The sequence below is a fragment of the Equus quagga genome, chromosome 7 (assembly GCF_021613505.1).
Source record: "Equus quagga isolate Etosha38 chromosome 7, UCLA_HA_Equagga_1.0, whole genome shotgun sequence".
Taxonomy (NCBI): domain Eukaryota; kingdom Metazoa; phylum Chordata; class Mammalia; order Perissodactyla; family Equidae; genus Equus; species Equus quagga.
Genome location: NC_060273.1, coordinates 85,187,151 through 85,205,902, shown reverse-complemented (window position 1 = coordinate 85,205,902; position 18,752 = coordinate 85,187,151). Strand labels below are relative to the sequence as shown.

Below are 18,752 nucleotides of genomic sequence, written 5' to 3'. Positions count from 1 at the left end.
AAAATTAGCTAAATATAAAAAATCAGAACTTAGGTGGCAGCTAAAGGCATGGATGAGGATAATCTCTTGCAGGAAGACTACAAGGAAAGACTAGAGAAGGTGGCTGAGGCCAGAGCCCCAGAGACCACCTACAGAGAAAAGACAGTGAGTGAATAACAGTGAGAAGGACCTAACAGGTAGAAGAAACAGAGGGAGCAGAACTGGTGTGACAGATGCCAAGGGAGACCAAGAGCCAAGAGAGCAGTGCCAACTTTGGCCGTTAGGTGGCGGGGACCTTGGTGAGCATCAGTTCAGCAGGTCCTGTGACCATAAGTCATCAGCAGTGGGCTCAGTGCTGCAAAGTAACCATGAAGATAGTTTCAGGTCAAAAAGAAGAAGGAGATGTGGTGTAAGATGATGGGGAGATGCAGGACTTAGGGTGGTGGCAAGGTAGGAGTCACCATAAGTATGTTTCTCAGAGAACAATGAGAAAGCAGGTCCCACGGAGAGCCAGGAAAGGCTGTGACCCTCCCTAGAAAGCAAGGGAGTCTCCCTACAACCCCAATAATAGCAACCTAGGCATTGCTGACATAGAAGAGCTGCCTCAGAGTGGTCTGCCTGATGTCCAGGATGGGGCTCTGTCCAGAACAAAACCCCTGCTGTAATGGGTTGGCTGCCTCAGAGACCAGGGTCTGCTGTGCCCTGATAGCTCAGGAACAGACAATGTGGGATAGGAAGTTGGGGAGAGTAAACACCAGATGGAGTCAGTAGGCAGGCCAGAGATTAGGGAGTTCCTTGAGCCCCTGTCCTCTCTCCAGAGGCGTCCCCAGATCTCCGCTGGCTCCTTAGGCCCAGGAACTTGCACTAATGGAGGCAGTATAACACAGCTGAGTGAGCTGGATAAAGCTGGGTCTGTGCAGGCCTCACTATGGACAAATTACTTAGCCTCGCTGAGCCTTAGTCACCTCACCCCTAAATAGAGATAATACCATCAACTGCGCCAAGAATTCAATGAGATGAGGTAGGAAAATGTTATCTATGATCCTCAGGATGCTAATAATCAGTAGCTATTATCAATACGTCTCAAAGATGCCAATGATGTCAAGAATGGCTCCCAGACACCCAGTATCCTCCCCAGAAGCCAACTCAAAAGTTTACCCCCTGGAGAGCACCAGCTGAGCTGAATGATGAAGGGCAATCACACAGGAAACCCAACTGATGTGGGTAAAGGTGTTCTTGTAGAGGGCGTCAGTTGAACAAAATAGCTAAGCGGTGGGGAAGCTTAGTACAATAGGCGAGGAGGCCAGGGAGATGGAGCCACACAGGACCTCAAAGATCACATCCAGGAGGAATTTGGGTTTAGCCCTAAAAGTTAAGCATTATGATCAGGAACTCATGTAAACAGATATGTGCTTAAGACCAGATGGAGGAAGATTTTAAGAAGTGAACTGAAGGTAGACTATAAGTCAGAATGATATTTCAATAATCCAGTTGAGAAAGAAGTGACCATGAGGCTAGCATCAGGGCCTCCAAGTACGGAAGACATTAGGGAGGTAGAATCCACAGCCTTAGGACTCTGGCTTGGGGAGCCAGTAGATGGAGGTGCTTTTTGCTGAGACAAGAGGTGAGAGAGGAAGGTAGACAGTTCAAAAGGGGATGAGGATTTCAGTTTGGGACACGTGAATTTTGAGGAGCCCATGGAACATCCAAGTAGAGATGTCCCACAGGCATTTACCTACACTATTTGGAAGCTTAGGAGACAAGCCTTGACAGGAAACACAAATCTGGATGTCATCCACGTACAGGCTATACCTCAAGTAATGGAAATCGCTGAGCTCACCTGGAGAAAGCGCTAAGAGAGAACATGAGGTGGGGTTGGAATCCTGGGGAATAACTCCCTTCCACCCTTCATGGCCCCTCCAGAACATGCATGAGTCTGTTAACTGAAGGTAAGAGGTCAATGCCTGGGTGTGGCCCCCTCTTCCCACTAACCATTCTCACAGCTACAGGGTGAACAGATCTGGCAGGTACCTTCTCTCTCTGGACTCATGGTCTGGCTTGGTCCAAGACCTGACTGAGGCAGAATAAGGAGAAGTCTTCCTTCTGACTCACCAGACTCCTCAGTACCAGAGCTCCAGGCCCTGACCAGCCAACAACAGAGTGTCTCTTTCTCCTACATACCATGATTCCCTCTGCTTGTGCCTCCTCCAGGGTCCCCATGGGTGAGGTCGTATTCAAGGTCTAATGGAGTCTAACTGAATCCCTGGGTTTCTTGGCTTCTAATAGCCCCCAAACCTAAGGTATCTTCTTATAAACATACTGTGGTAGTCACTAGAAAGGCGTGTGTAAAACAATGAGAGAGAGGGGTATTGAAGAGAATCAGCTGAGATCAGTGTCCTAGAATTAAAAGGAGGGGAGAATATCAGGAAGAATGAGGCAACCAATGTGCCAAATGCTGTTAAAAAGTTAAAGAACATTATGCCTGAAACCTGTCCACTAGCTTTACCAGCCAAGTGGCTACTGGTGACCTTGCAGGGGCAGGACTGGTGGATGATAGGGAAAGAAGCAGTCTTTGTGTGTTTAGGAGGACATGGGAACCAAGAAAGTGGAGAAACAGTGTAGATGACTCTATCCAGCAGCCAAATGAGGAGGGAGAAGAGATCAAAAGGGCCTCGGATCCTGAGGGAGGGGTTTGCAAGATGAGTGAGAACAGAGCATATGTGTGAGTTCAGGAGGAATAGCCCAGAGAGGTGGACACAGAATGGACGGGGCAGAGCCTGTAACTGAGGGCACACAGGACATGGGGCATTGAGTCCAGAGATCAGCCTTGGGCAAGAAGAAATCAGAGGGTGGGGGATGGAAGTGGGTCTGGACACAGATCTGAGTGGTGCTTCTGGGGGCAGAGGCTGAGGGGTGCTGAACAGCAGCCTTGGCTTTCACTGAGATGTGAGAGGAGATGGCATGGAGGAAGGCTGAGGGGCAGAGGCTGAGGGAAGGCAGGTGTCATGGGAATGGGGGACTGACACCAACTGGAAAACCGAGAGATCACCACCAGAGGTAATGGTGCACCCGAGGGTGCAGACCACAAGTCGGCTGGGGCTCCAACCCTATGCAGACACTGTAGCAGACACACACACTGGACAGGCAAAACCTGGGGTGGGGAGTTACCTGGAAGTTCCCCTTTGGAAATTGTATCTGGGTCCAGCTTGTATGTGTCCTGAAGCCTCATCAGGGCCTTGGCAGCTCCCATTTCATCCTCATCAGTGGGAAAGAACTGGCGCTGCACTGAGAAGTTGGCAATAAAACCTTCCAAATGAGAGTGAGAACAAGAGGTTACCCTTGATCCAAGGGCAGAATTCCACCTGAGACCAGAGAGAGGCACCAGCTGGAGGGTCTCTGGCTAGTGAAACCTCCCTGCCCCTTCCCTCAAAGGCTGTTTCCCCTTCCTCCAGGAAACCTCCCTGATGGCTCCAGTCCATGGAGACCTCTCCTTTCTTACACCTCACTGTATTGACTGCCTGTGTTGCTCATTTAGAACTGAACAGAAAGAGCTCTACACACTGGTTAACATGTGGGAGTCTGGGAGTTTTGGCTCCAAAGCACTCTGTCAGACCTCGTAGAGACAGAAGGGACAAAGAGGGTAATTGGGAAGGAGACAGGAGAGGACTGAAGAAGGATGTACTGATCACTCAGTGGAAAATTAATCATCTAGAAAACCTTGATCCAGGATTATTGGGCTGGCCAGGTAAACACTGACTTCCAGCCCACATCTCAGGTTAAGGAGCCCAAGGGACAGAGGTGGTCAACTCAGGGAGCCCAGCTGGCCACTCATTACTGATCACTGGCCATTATTATAAAGAAAGGTGATGACAACAGTACTGGAAGCATTTGGTGCTGTCCCCACCTCCGGATTAGGGACTGGGGGACCACGTAGCCAGGCCAAGCATTGAGGTGGGACTGCACAAGCCCAGCATGGCTCCCTGAGAGATCACACTGGGCCTTGCTCTGCTCTCTAAGGTACTCCCACCCTTTAGACCTGCTACAAGTTCTGGGCATGAGCTCCCCGATTGTGGTGCTCAAGACCACAGCCTGGAGCCTAGAGAGTCCCTCATCACAGAAGCACCCAAGGAGGCTGTTCTGGGACTCCAAGCCCTAGCTGTGAAGCAAGATAAGCACCTCCCACAATCTCAGGACTCCAAGTGGGGACCAGGCCCTCCCATGCTGATTCACAGGCTTCAATTCTGCCTGTGAGCTGAGAAATGGGAGGGGAATCCCAAGGCTATTTCTTCTCTTGTCTCTTCCCCAGAGGAACAGTACGCATGGCCACCCACTCTCATGACCTCAGGCTCAAACACCCACTTCTAACTATGCGTGGGGACCCAGGGACCAAGAAGCTGCAACCCTGTCTTCTTTATGGCTGCATGGTCAGGGACTCTACCAATTTAGAATCTAGGAAAAAGAAAACATGCCCTTAGAAAAAGCCACACTGTCAGCGTGTCCCTCTCATTTCAGGGGCAAGAACTCTCAAAGTCAGAGGCAAAAACAACCTATTGCTCTCTGGACCCATCCTGTCTCCCTCCAGATAATTATAAGGTTTTCCAAAGGAACCAGATGTTGACAGGGGGGTGGGGTGTGGAGAACAAGACTGGAGAGTGGGAAGTCATCTGGGCAGGCTTATTCTCCAATAGGGCAGGCAAAATAGCCAGTTCTGAACTCCAGGCCCAGGCTGGGAGACAGTGGTCTGGGAAAGGCAGGCCATAGCTTCTGGAGGCAGTGAGCTCACCAGGCATATGTCCAGCTCAGCTGAGCTCACCAATCCCTCCCCAGAGGCCACCCTGCCCCCAGCCAAGCCCAGCCCAGTCTGGCCACAAGAGCTGAAATGCCTCAGCCAGAGAGACAACTAGTCTGAAGTTAATCAGCACTCTCAACCTAGGAAGAAGAGGCAGTGAGTCCAGGGGGCTGAGCCCAGGGCTGGAAGTCAGGAGGACCCACCTCCATGCCTGTTCCACCATCTCCTGTTGAGAGGAAAATGTTAGAGCATAGAAAGTACTACCACAGTAAAAGCACCAAGCACAGTTAAAGCTTTAAAAAAGTTCATACGCTGACCTGCCAACATTTTCTTAGGAAAAATTCCTAGAAGTGGTAATCAGAGGTGGGCACCAAGATGTATGTGCAAAACTGCTGAAAATTTGGAAATTCATGTCTACTGACTTGACCACTTTTATGCTATATCGGTATAACATATTACTGTCCAGCCATTAAAATCATGTTGCAGAAGAACATTTAATGGACATATGGAGAAGCTGGAAAATTCAGGAAAAGAGTACATGCTATGTCACAAATCTGCTGACAGATTTTTTTTTTCTAAAATATACAAATGGGAATGAATTTAGATAAGGTCGATGCTCCCCAGCTTGTAGTGACCCCATTACCCAGCCCACTTAACTCATTTTTGTTAATTCATTTGGTCGCTCAAAGCAAGTGGGTTTGCATGCCCTGGTATATTTGTATGGTTCCTTTTTTCTTTTTTTTTAATGTATATGCATGTGTAGAAAGACTGGAATTTTAATAGTGCTTATCACAACCTGGATTAAGAATTGCAATTTTCTTACATGATTATTTTTGTTTTCCTATTTTTCTATAAAACATATTACAAAAGTGTAATTAGAAAAAAATCACTGCCAAAGAAAGGGAAACACACTAGAAAAGCTAAGAACTGACTATTATTACATATTAAAAAACAAGGACAGCCAATTGCCAGGTCCCCAGAGAAAGGAAAGAGCCATGAGACAGCAGGGTCCATGTTCACATACTGCACATGCCCACCAACACCCAGACCCAGGACAGGCTCAGACACACACTTCCCACGTGTGAGCACACAAACATACAGGCTTATCCAAGCACCTATTCACCAGCCCTCACCTGCAGCTGAGTCCTGCAGGACAAGGTCCTCCAGTGCAGGCCAGTCTGTATTCAGGCGCTTCACCAGTTTGTAGGCATTCACAGGGTGGGCCAGGTAGCCCTCTGGGTCAGCAGCTGACTTGCTGGTCAGGGCTTCCATTTTGTCAGCCCAGCTGTGGAACCAGAGGAAAAGGAAGACTAATACACTCACCCACAAGAGTCTTGACTTGTGGTAATTTCCCTGTTAAGATTCAGGACTCTTTTCAACAAGAGGCAATAAAGAAACAAAAAATGAATACAGGGGCCGGCCCAGTGGTGCAGCAGTTAACTGCAGACGTTCTGCTTCGGCGGCCCGGGGCTCACGGGTTCAGATCCCGGGTGCGGACATGGCACCGCCTGGCAAGCCATGCTGTGGTAGCATGTGGTAATTTATATGTGTCCCACATATAAATTAGAGGAAGATGGACACAGATGTTAGCTCAGGGCCAGCCTTCCCCAGCAAAAAGAAGAGGACTGGCAGCAGATGTTAGCTTAGGGCTAATCTCCACTCCCCCCACAGCAAAAAAAAGAATACAGTAATTCCCCACAGTTACTTCCAGACCCTTGATTTAGATAAGAGCTAGGAACCCTAATGTATGCAAAAAGTCTCTTAAATAGAAAGGAAAAAGCAGTGAGTGCTTAGCCCATGTATTTAGTCACTCTGGAGGACTGGCATCAAGTAACCTGGAGGCCAGCCCCATAATGCCTTTTTAAAGGCTTCCTTTTATAGGTACCCTGGATGGGTTCCAGTGCAGGCAGGAGGACTGACTCAGGGTGGGTGTGGGGACATAGGATGACAGACACCTCTTAATCTTGGAGAGCTTGGCTTCCTCCACAAGGATGTACTCCTTCAGAGACTGCACCAGGTCCTTCTCTGCATAAATCAGGTCTGTCATGTGCCCTGCAAGGGAGAGAAGGGCCAGAGAGAAATGAGTGAGGGATGTCCAGTCCCCTTCCTCGGGGCACAGAACACCAGGATAGAGGCAAGTCCCCTGGGCCAAGGGCATACCAGTTCTCTTGGGATGGTGGGGACTTGGAGTTAAAGAGAGCCTAGACACTCACATGGTTCTGGCCTCCAGCTTCAGGAAGAGAGAGGTAGAGGCTCCAAGGGGAGGTGGAGATAAGTGCACTGGAGACACCTTAAGGAGGAAGCCCCAAATCTCATTCTCCCACTGTCACCCAGCTGGGTCATGCCACTGGGGCATGGACATCCTGGAGGCATCATGACATGGAAACAAGCTCTGAGACTTTGTCAGAAGAAGAGCAGCTGGATCCACTGGCCACAGAGTGTTCTCTGCTCAGAACCACTCTTATCCAGGAGAAAGATAGTCAGAAAAGAACAACCTGAACTCCCCAGGGGGTGGTCCCAATTGAGACAACTGGCTCCTAGGAGATCCAGGTCATCAGGGCCTCAGAAGGGGAGAAAGCAACTCTGCAACTCCCACTCTCCCCAGAACTGGTCAAAAGTCGTGGGTGAGGTCAGTCCATCCTAAATGAGAACAGGCCTTGGGCAGTGACATCCCCTGGCACTTAAGCCCAAGATTGCTCAGGTAGATAACAATCCTGTCACCACATACCAATAGAAGTGAAGAATTCGGCCTGCACGCAGCCCAGGACACCAAACCAGGCCACCAGCAACACGGACACCCGGAATTTCATGGTCACAGAGGGCAGTGTCTGCAAGGTATTCAGTGACTGTCACTGGATCAACAGTGAAAAAAAGCAACTTAGGTGAGGAAAAACGTACACATGTGCACACGCAAACACAGATTCAAACATGCCAAAATCCTGACCTAGCACACAGAAGCTAAGAAAGACATTCAGGATCAACAGTGGCAAGCACAGGGAGTGGAACCAGTGATCTGTGCTCAATTCTGGCCCCTGCTCTAGGGGGCCACATGCCTTTGGGAAAGAGTCTGCCCTCTCAACTCCTGGTAACCACTGGCAAACATGGGAAGGCTGAATTGCGTGGGGGACAATCACCCCTGGTTCTAATAGTCTGTCAGTCCAAGATTCTAGCCCACTCCTCATTTCACAGACTGCCTATTGTCTGTTCCTATCTTTCCTTCCAACACATGTGCCAGGACAGTGCCAGCCACTGGGGACCCAGATGTAACACGGATCCCCTGCCCACAAGAAGGTTGACAGTACAGGAGAAACAATGACAGAAAAAGTTGGTATAATATGCTCCAGAGGACCCACACCCAAAAAGAGGTGGGCAGCAAATGGTCGGCCAGAAGAGGAATAAAACTGCCCCCTGCCAGTCTGTACCTAGCCACAGCGAGAGCAGTCTGAGGAGTGGACACTCTGAGCAGACACTGCTCTTCCTGTTGTGAGGCTCCTTGGCAGACACTGTCCTCACTGGCGAGTCACCATTCACAAATATTTACCAAAGACCTACATACGCCATGCACTGAGCTAGGCACTCAGGATACAAAAATGAATCAGCTTCTCAGGGCCAAAACCTCGGGCTGAGCTGGGTTGCTGACATGGGTAAGAGGCCAGTGGCTGTCTTCTCATCAGCGTAGAAATAGTCAGACCCAGCTCTGAAGGCAGCAGGCACAACCTGGGGCAAGCCCTGCTGGCAGTGGACCTAAGCATACAACAGAAGCTTGAGACATCATCTTCCAGCACAGCCACGCAGCCCAGAGCATGCTGGAGGACCAGCAGCTACCTAAGCCCAAGCTCTGCCAGTCCTTCCTCCTCCTGCTCTAGGTCAGACAGGCCCAGTGGAAATTTACTAGGAGAAAACAAGGAAAATAAAGGAAATACAAACGTTTCCCCCCCAAAATGTATGTCTCATCTGACAATTCTAAGTCTGAGCTGACTAATGCCAATTCATCCATTTTTTTGCCTATTAAGGTCGATTAGACACAGTCACAGCCCCCATTCCTCACCTCGTCCTTTCAGGAGAAATTCCAATCTACTGTAGTCGCAGGAGAGGCTCAGAGAAGTCCAACCACAACTCCCACCCCCAAACCAGTTTCATATCAGGAAGAGGAGAGAATAAGTGAATGACCCCATTTGTTCAAGTCCCTGACAAGCGTGGGCAGAGCCAGCAGCATGCCCCTCAGTGCCCTAGGGGTTGGGGGCCCAGAGATACAGAAGACAAGATCTTTCAGCCCAGAACCTGCTGCAGGGTCAGGAGCACTGGGTTAAGGGATCCATTATGGAGTTAGGGAAGCAAAGGAAAGCAAGTCTCAAAGAAGGTGAGCAGGCCCAGGCTAGTCCTGAGGTGGAGCCCTGGTCCTCCTTGTTCCAGCCCCACGTCATTCCAAGGCCTCACCATACTGCATCTCCACCCCAAGATTCCAGAAGGCCTCTCTGCTTGCTTACACAGCCTCTTTCACAGGAGATGGTGTCTGTTCCTTCTATCTCAAGAGGCTTGACTAGCTGAGAGAGCACCTTCTGTACGTGTGTAGGGAGGGGCAGTAAAAACCCAGGGCTAGGAAGCGATATCTGTGGACAGTGAAGCACCAGCCAACTGCCTGTCAGACTGGGGTAGTGGGAGAGCAGGGCCCAGGCAGGAGACCAGACCAGACATGGATGGAAGTAGTGGCCCTAGCACTTTTCCCCTGTTGTGTCATCAATTGAAATGGCATATCTCTTCACAGATCAGGTAACAAATTCAAGTGAGGGAGAAGCCTCTCTGTTCCTTTTAAGTCACCCTGGTGATACTGTCCACAGTTCATGCCTTACAGCACTCAGGAAAAAGCTGCCAGGTTCCTTCATTACATGAACACCAGCTGTCATTTCTCTGGAATGTGCTATCTGGCTTAGACAGAGCCCATCCACGAATCCCAGCCTGGAGGCAGAGCCCCAAAGAATCACAGAAGAGGTTCTGGGAAATGGCTTACCAAGAGCCTGCAAAATCCTGCTCTGATGGAGGAAGGGGAGGATGACTCTGCTGGCCCAGAGAGGTAGGTACCCTGAGCAGCCCCAGACTGCCACATTCAACACTGCCACCCCAGGCAGGGGTGCCTTAGAGCCTCACCCTATTTCTCCTGATTCTGGGCCCCTGAACACTTATACAAAAGATCACCTAATCAGGGCCAGACTGCGAGAACGCAGTGTTCAAGAGGTGACTGTGTCATACAGTGCAGGAAAGGCCAACCACCTACATGCCCCCCCATCCCATCTCATACCTATACCCAGAGCTTGCTTAGGACAGAGTAGGTGGGAGTATGTGAGCCTGCCCTCACAAAGTATTCATTGCTGCTGAAAGTCCTGCCAGGAACCCTCAGAAATCCACGCTGAATAGGCCTGGAAACGGGCAATGTTGAACCTCCTTTTATGAAAAACAAAGTGACACCAAGCCTGAGCAGAAAACCAATATTAAGTTTTATCTGAGCAACATCCTGAGTTTAGAACAATGTCTGGCCCATATCAGGCACCCAACAAATAATACTTCAACACAGACTTATTCAAGTTAGGAAACTACAACAACTGAAAATTTTACATTTCTTCCATACAACGGACTGTTATGGATTATGCAAGAATGGATACCGGGGCCAGCTCCATGGCTAAGTGGTTAAGTTCACACGCTCTGCTTCGGCAGCCCAGGGTTTCACGGGTCCAGATCCTGGGCAAGGACCTAGCACCTCTCACCAAGCCGTGCTGAGGCGGCATCGCACATAGCAGAGCCAGAAGGACCTACAATTAGAATATACAACTATGTAAAGGGAGGCTTTGGGGAGAAGGAGGAAAAAACAAGAGAGAGAGAGAAGATTGGCAACAGATTTTAACTCAAGTGCCAATCTTTTGAAAAGAAAAAGAATGGATACTGTATGCATATGTACATGGAGAAAAGATGAAAGCATACTGTTAAATGAGAAGAGCAGGCTCCCAAATGTACTCCATGATTTCATTTTTACAAGGAAAAACTTATATGTATATGCATATATATACACATGTATATACACAAGAAGAGAGTCATGCATCTGGTTATATCTTGGCAGAATAATTTTTTCTCTTTATACTTATTTGTACTTCCTGACATTTCTACAAAGAGTTCTATGTGAAATTTAAAATATATTTTATATTGGGGCTAGCCCGGTGACGCAGCGGTTAAGTTCGCACGATCAACTTCAGCAGCCCAGGCTTCCCCGGTTCGGATCCCAGGTGCGGACATGGCACCACTTGGCACTTACCATGCTGTGGTAGGCGTCCCACATATAAAATAGAGGAAGATGGGCATGGATGTTAGCTCAAGGCCAGCCTTCCTCAGCAAAAAGAGGAGGATTGGCAGCAGTTAGCTCAGGGCTAATCTTCCTCAAAAAATAAATTAATTAAATAAAATATATTTTATAATATGCTTAAAATGAAAAGAAAACAAAGAAGGCCCTCTCAAATGGACTCCAAAGCAGCCCCAGCAGCCAGAGTTTGGATCCCCACAGGGAGGTCCTCCGAAGCCTGCCAACAAGCCAGCAACAGTGATTCACCCACCAGGTGACCGGCACTGTTTCTAAGCATAGGGCAATTCCAAGACATACAATCAGAGGCCCCAACAAGCCTGCTCTTTGGAAAGGACATTTACAACCTGGCCAAATGGCCATGAAAAGATGTTTCCAGCTGCAAACCAGCAGTGTCCTTAGCTTCTCCCCTACCTCATCAGGCAGGAACTTCTGCCAAGCTCCCAGCTGCAACCCAAATGCAACAGCTTGAGTTTTAACAATGCATTTAACAGCCTAGAGACAGAACATGGGTTTGCTGAGAACAAACAAGTCTTGCTTGGCAGTTACAAGAGGTGGCCTGCCTTCTGTGAAGGGGCAAAACCTGCCTGCACAGGGCTCCCCCCAGCGGCCCTGCCTCTCAGTGGTGTGGCCAAATCTGGTATGGCAGAGCCAAGAGGATCTGTGTGCTCAACCCAGGAGGAATTGTGCAGAGGCTCCAGGAGACCTTGCCACCTAAGCACATGGATGTTCATTCAGGTCCACAAGCGGCTGTCACTGGCACCCCAGGGAAAGATGGGAGGCACCCAACTCTCCTTACCTGATATCATGCCTCAGTCATCATCCTGGTCGGAGTCATCACACCTAATTCCCTCCTGCAGCCATCCTGGCCCCTGTGTGCACTGGTCTCTCATCTCACCTCCCTCCCAGCTCTGCTCTACAAAGTGGCCAGCATGGCTCACTACAGACCCTCGTTTGGTCTCTTTCTCCCTAAGAACCCTCGAAAGGCTCTCCACTGCCCTCAGGATAAAGTCCAAACTCCTTAGTCCTAAGGGCCTTTTTGACTCTGCATGACCTGGCCCTACCACCCTCTCCAGCACTCTCTCATGACTCCAGGTTTCATATCTTCAACGACTACCTCACATGAAAAATATTCTCCTTCACTGAGAACCTAATGAAGCCTAGATGTTCATCTGTATCTATCCTTATACTTTCCCTAGCTGGTACATGAAAACGTTGATTTGTACTTCCCACTTGGGTACCATCAAAACCACAAAGTCTCCTGCTTCAGTAACTAGGCAATGAAGTAGCAGAGAAGGCTGTAAACAATGACATGCAAAAGCCACATTGGGTTTTCAGTCACAGTCTTGGCAGAGACTTGGCAGTCTAGGTGAGACTAATTCACAAGAAGGAAGTACACACGAGGACGAAATCCACACACCACCATATTAGATGCATCTGATGTACACCACCTCATACTCTCTTGGCCTCACCTGTCTCCTGGGCCCTGGGCCACTTCCTCTGGCTCAGACCCAGGAGAGGAGGCTGTGCAGACCCCAAATCTGTGGCTCCTCCCACTACTTCCATACTCCAGTGAGGTGCCACACAGGCCTCCCCAGTGACTTCTGGAGGGCCCTGGTAGTACAACAGAGGAGTAAGGGGGAGTTAACGTCTCACGAGGCAACTCTGACCAATGAAGAACAGAAGACAAGAGGACGTCAGCAGATAAATTCCCTCCTCAGGCCTCCACTAAGAAACTGCTCTGTGGCATGGAGTTTCTGTAGAGCTTGCCCAGAGATGTCCTGTACAGCTGAACAACCAGTGTATCACTATGCAGACTGGCCAGCTTGCTAAAGCACCACCTTTTATTTGCTTCCTATCCTTCTCTACCTCATTTTTCGTTTGCCTTTCCCTTGCTGCCCTGCAATTGCACCTTCAATAAAGCATTAAGCACTTAAGCTCTGCCTTGGGCTCTGTTTTCTGGGAACTAGGCTAAGATAACCACTATTTATGTTTCCCAAAATCTTTCATTTCTACCATCTAATCCTCATCAAAACCTTGTAAACTAGATAATTATCTCCATTTCAGATATAAATATATAAGATAGGTAACTGAGGCTGAGAGAGGGTTTCCTGCACACTTGACATGCTACAACAAATCAATGGCAGAACCAAGACTCAAATCCAAAACATACTTGCCACTAGAATTGCTGCCATTCAGTCCTACTCAGTCACATCTGCTGTCTTACAGCACAAGGGCCTCCCAAAAGGAGGAGTCTCATTTTGCCTGTCTAGGTCAAAGACTTTATGGTGGTTCACAAAGCCGCTTCACGACATCCATGGCTAGAGGGCACCAGAAGGCAGACAGCAACATGGACCCAGAAGACAGGAAAGATGGTGCCTCGAGTTCAGGTGAGCAGTCACTCCTGCTCCAGACATCACAGCACTCACAAATGACCAACCAGACTAGCTCAGGGCAAGGCAACACAGTCCAGTAGGCAAGCACATCCACCCTGGGGTCAGACAGTCCCAGAGTTAAATCTCAGCTCCACCATCACTTCCTGGCTTTTGTGACCTTACACAAATTACAAGTCTCTCTGAGCCTCAGTTTTCCCATCTATATAATGGTGATAATATTAGAACCTACATCTTATAGGGCTGTTGTAAGGATTGAATGAGATGACAGATGTCAGTGGGCAGCCCAGTGCCAGGCACAACTTATACCAGTCACTAGCACCAAGAGTACTGGAGGAACATCAGTAGATCTGAAGCGGCCACCTGCCCAGCTAATCCCTGGAGAGGAAGAAGGTCCAGTCTAGGGGACAGTGAAAAGGAAAGCAAGGCATAAATTGGGCAAGCTCCACATTCCAGGAGTGCCCAAAAAGATGAAACATAAACTTAGAAGACAGTACGGTCAGGCATAATGCAGCACACTGACCATCGGGAAATAACCCTGGAACTGGGCATCACTGGCTCTGAAGTTCACCAATGAAGAAAAGTTCTCTTGCAAAAGGCAGGGCACTGGACCAATACTCTAGGATTTCTATGCCTGTAATCTGCTCCCTCTAAATTCCTACAAGTACCACCCTCAGGATCTTGGCCGCACCCTGGCCCTCAGGAGTGCCAGGTACAGAGCAAGCTACATTCTAGCAAGCACTTCCTGAAAGGTATAGAGCAGATGCTGGTCTGTGACCAAGGCTCAGACAGATCCTTTCTGAGCTGGAGAACGCACTACCCAAACATTTAATTCTCTGCCATACAATGATACCATTTGAATAAAAACTGTCTCCTAGGACTCCAAGAAGTCTAGCCGACTTTTCATTCCCCTCTGCTCCTCGTGAGAATAAAAACTATATCCCTCATTCCATATCCCCAGCACAAACCCCAGAGACCACAGGAGCCACCAGCCCTCTCTGCTCTAGGACAGGCTGATGTTCCACCCTGGGGCACTTCAAAAGCCCAAATTGCTAGATTCGAGCAACTTTTTCAAAATTTAACTCTTGCTCCAGCATTCCGTCTGGGCTTGCACGTGCCTGCATCACTGCATTTCCTGCCAAACTCCATCTGCATAAAATTAAACTCTTGACAGATCCCAGGAGCCAAGGACACACCCACCAGCCCAATGCACACTATCAGCCAGCAGGGCCATGAATCGGCCAAAGTCTCGCAGCCAGCCTCAGACCCTCCCAAGGATGTGGGAGGGCAGAGTCAAAAAGGGAGGTTCTATCAGGAAATGAATAGATCCCAGATTCCTTCACCCAAATCATCCCTCAGGGCTGCACCCACGCAGTCTCTCCTTCTGATAAGCACTCACACTCTGAGCTCCTCCCCTAGCTCATGGCAAACTGCCAATGTGAAGCAGCAATCTCAGAGAGATTATGAGCTAGCCAAGGGCAAGGACAGCGCCTCCTCCTCTCCCTCCTTCCTCATTCCAGCCCCAGGCACACTCTAAGCAGAAGCCAGGCACACAGGAGGTACTCAAGGAATGAACAGAGATCAGCTCTGGCCAAGCTAAACCAGTGGCAAAGTAAGCACTCTCCCAGGCACCCCATTTCAGAGCCTGTGACAGGGTAAAAGGGCCTATCACAGGCCACAGACAATGCCTAGTCATCAGCATGTCTGCCTGCTGAGCTCTCAAGAGAACTAGAGTGGCCCAGTATGACAGCATCTCTGGGATAAGGCCCCCAGCCAACTCACTCCATCCTTGCTACGTGGCTTCCTTGGCTGTCAGAGAAAAAGAAGGCCCCAGAAGAAAAGGATTCAAAGCCCAAACACATGAGGAGAAGTAAACAGAGAGGCTGGGCCCTGAAGCCCAGAACTACAGTGAAAGACTGCACCCTGGACACTTCAGGAGCAGTTTAAGCACAAGACAAAGGACGTTTAACAGAGAACTAAATCACGGAACCTGTTGCCCCAGATGTGATACAGGCTAAGAGGCAGCAGCCTGCGAGAACATTCTATAAATTATCAGGTGGAGAGTGGATCTCTGCAAAATCTGGGACATTTGACAATGCCCTCACTACAAAGTGATGTCCCCCAACCCTTGCTCTCAGGGCCAGGATCTCCTGCAAGAGAGCTGAGGCTGTCAGGCCTCAGATGGTTTACATCAAGAAGCACAAGCCTTAGGTGTCACTCTACAGTGGAAGACACTTAAGACTAGTCTCAGTCTTGGGATGGACTCTAATGTTCTTCTACACCATCTTAAAGGTATCAGATTAGAATACGGAGGCCAGGGGCCCACCTATGCTGTGCCGAAGTAGGAAGTGCCCTGATCCACACTCATGCTGCAAGGGTTCACTGAGCACCCTCCACACGCAGGGCACAGTACCAGGTACTGTCCTCTCACTTGAAGCTCCTGCGCACAGGTCCATGGGCAGCTATCCTCTGAGGTGTCCCTTCTCCCACTACCTTGCTTCCACTAGAGTGCCTAGGTCTGCTGCCATTCACGCAGGCTGTGCCTCTCTCTAGGTTATCCTTTATTCAGCCTTCATCTGACCACTCCAGCTCATGGGTTACCTCCTCCCGGAAACCCTCTGGCCTGAAGCATCCTGTCCTCTACTAAGTATCCACCGCCCGGGGCTCCCTCCCAACACATCACTCACCACACTGCCTGGGGCCTGGACTTTCCCGGTCTTCCAGTCCGTCTGCCCCACTTGGGCTAGCAATTCTTTGCAGTTTCTGACACACAGAAGGGTCCGTTTGTTGGATTAGTTAACTAGTTACCACAGGTCTCTGCAGCTGCTGAGGAAAAACCACCCTGGTTCGAAAGGGATGTCTGGAGGGAAAAAAACTTTCTCACCCAACAGCCCGTCTTTATGGGCACCAAGCTGGACCCTGCCCGGACAAGGCCACAGACTCGCAGTCCTTTGGAGAGAGGAAAGTGGACCTCACTAACATTAAGCGGCCCCTCAGGGCCTGCCCCACCCGCCCCCGACCCGGCCGCCACGCTCCGGCAGCCCCCGAGGCCAGGCCGTCCTTCCCGGGAGCCTGACACGGCAGGGCGGCCAAGTTCCCGGGCCGGCGCGGCCGCCGGGGGGACCGGCAGGAAGGGCGCCGCTGACCTCACCACCCTGAGCTCGGGGAGGGGACGCAGGCGACAGGACAGGAACCCAGACGGGTGTAGACACGAGGCGGAGAGCGCGGGGCTGCGGGCGGCGCGACCCCCGACCCCGCGACCCCTGCCCGCACCCGAGCCCCGCGGCGGAGCGGCGACGGAGCAGGCGGGGCGCTCACCTGGACACGCGCCGCTCCCGGCGTTTCCAGAACCTCCCGCGGCGGTGCCCGGCCCGCTGGCGCCTCCTCCTTCGGCGGCTCCGCCTCCCTCCGCCGCCCGGCTCCGCCTGCTTGAGCCGCCGCCACGTCCCCACCTCCCGCGCCCCGGCCGCCTCGGCCCGGCCCTGGCTCAGCGCCCGGAGAGTCTCCGCCCGGGGTCGCCACCGCCAGCGACCTTGGGGAGGTTCAGGCCGCCCGACCGCGGGGGAGCCGGGAGGCCGCCTCAGGCCGGGGGGAAGCCGGCTGCCCGCGCCCTTCATGCCGCCCGCCGCTCCCCGCACGTACGCCGCGCGCCTCCCCTCGCCCGGCTCCCACCTGGGGGACTCGCCCCGCCCTGCTCCCAGTCCCTGGGCGGCGGGAGAAGGGCCCACGACTCGCTCCTGGCGCCAGTGCTGTGGGAGGGAGAGTCCCCAAATGCTGACGGACTCCTCCGGCCTCCCTTCATGCCCATTTCCTCGGTGGTTCTGCCGTGTATACGGGCTCCTACTGCCCCCTCCCCACCCTCACTACCCTCAGGTTACAGAGGGGTGCGATTACCCTGGCCAGGAGCCGAGGTGTCACGGGAGGGGACAGACCTTGGAGAAGGCCCTGAAGAAGACTAGGGACCTGGGGTCCCCCGCCCCCCAGGGCCAAGCTCCCAAAGGGATTCAGACTGCCCCCAGCTCCTGAGTCAGGAGCTCATTCTGGTGATGTATGTGTGGGTGATGAGTTGATGAGAAGGGAGCCCATCAAAGAGTTGGGGGGTGGAGGAGTGCACATTGGGGCCAAGCCCTGGTTTGCCCAAACTCTTCCATACAACACTGGCCGAAGACAGTAGAGAACTCATTCAGCCAGTCCATTCTGGGAGGATGTAGCAAACCTCAGCCTGAGCTGGAGGAGGCACTGGCGGCCAAGCAGGTTCCCACGCCTGCTCTGTGAACCTTCCTGGTCATGAATGAGGGGAAACACGTCTGAGAATCTCATCAGGGAGCTAGCCCAGAGTGGGAGGTGCCCAGCCTCCGCCCAAGCCGTGTAGGGATATTCTCTATGGCACACTGTCCAGGCTGGCAGCCCAGACCTGGGGAAGGCACGAGCGCAACTAGAGAAATACGACACACATAAAATAGGAAGGAGCCACTGTTCCGGCCTGTGTCAGCCACCAGCCAGAACTCAACTAAAACCAAACAGAAACCTTCCTGCATCTGCTACATCCTGTCATGCCACAGGAGCCTCCCTTTGTCTACCCAGATCCTCCCATCCTCTCCCCCTTCTCAAGAGCTTGCCCTGTAGATCATCCCTTTTCTCTCCTGAATGTTCAACCTCCCTTTCTCAGCTGGATCCGTCCCTCCATCTACAGTAGTCCCCCTTATCGGCAGTTTTGCTTTCTGAGGTTTCTGTTACTCGTGGTCAACCCCTGTCCAAAAATATTAAATGGAAAATTTAAAAAAAAGCAATTCATAAGTTTTAAATTGTGTGCCACTCTGAGTAGTGTGAATGAAATATCTTGCTGTCCTGCTCCATCCCACCTGGGAAATAAATCATCCCTTTGTCCAGCATTATCTTTGTCCGCTGTATCTCCTACCTGCCCATTAGTCACTTAGTAGCCATCTCAGTTATCAGATGGAGTGTAGAGGTATAGTAGTGCTTGTGTTCAAGTACCCTTATTTTACTTAAAAATGGCCTCAAAGCGAAAGAGTAGAGATGCTGGCAATTTGAATATGCCAAAGAAAAGTCATAAAGTGCTTCCTTTAAGTGAAAAGGTGAAAGTTTTCAGGTAATAAGGAAAGAAAAAAATTGCTGAGATTGCTAAGATCTGTGGTAACTTTCATTACAATATATTGTTATAATTATTCTATTATTATTGTTATTAATCTCTTACTATGCCTAATTTATAAATTAAACTTTATCATAG

At 50.7% G+C, this 18,752-nt stretch overlaps 1 protein-coding gene across 12 annotated transcripts in view; it reads right to left on the bottom strand.

Annotated features, from left to right (window-relative positions):
- The window catches only part of P4HA2 (prolyl 4-hydroxylase subunit alpha 2), a 33,295-nt gene extending 16,399 nt beyond the window's left edge, over window positions 1-16,896 (bottom strand). The window contains exons 1-6 of one of the 12 annotated variants that reach the window (XM_046666454.1): window positions 16,823-16,896; window positions 16,192-16,330; window positions 7,497-7,620; window positions 6,724-6,820; window positions 5,902-6,053; window positions 3,148-3,285 (exon numbers count right to left, since the gene is read on the bottom strand). In XM_046666454.1, coding sequence (XP_046522410.1) covers window positions 3,148-3,285; window positions 5,902-6,053; window positions 6,724-6,820; window positions 7,497-7,578 — 469 coding nt within the window. In that variant the 5' untranslated portion in view covers window positions 7,579-7,620; window positions 16,192-16,330; window positions 16,823-16,896. Of the gene's footprint in view, window positions 1-3,147; window positions 3,286-5,901; window positions 6,054-6,723; window positions 6,821-7,496; window positions 7,621-8,816; window positions 9,167-10,425; window positions 10,474-16,191; window positions 16,473-16,650; window positions 16,798-16,822 lie in introns of those variants that run through there. The other 11 variants (XM_046666451.1, XM_046666455.1, XM_046666453.1 and 8 more) reach the window with 11 other exon arrangements.
- Window positions 16,897-18,752: the final 1,856 nt, after the last annotated feature.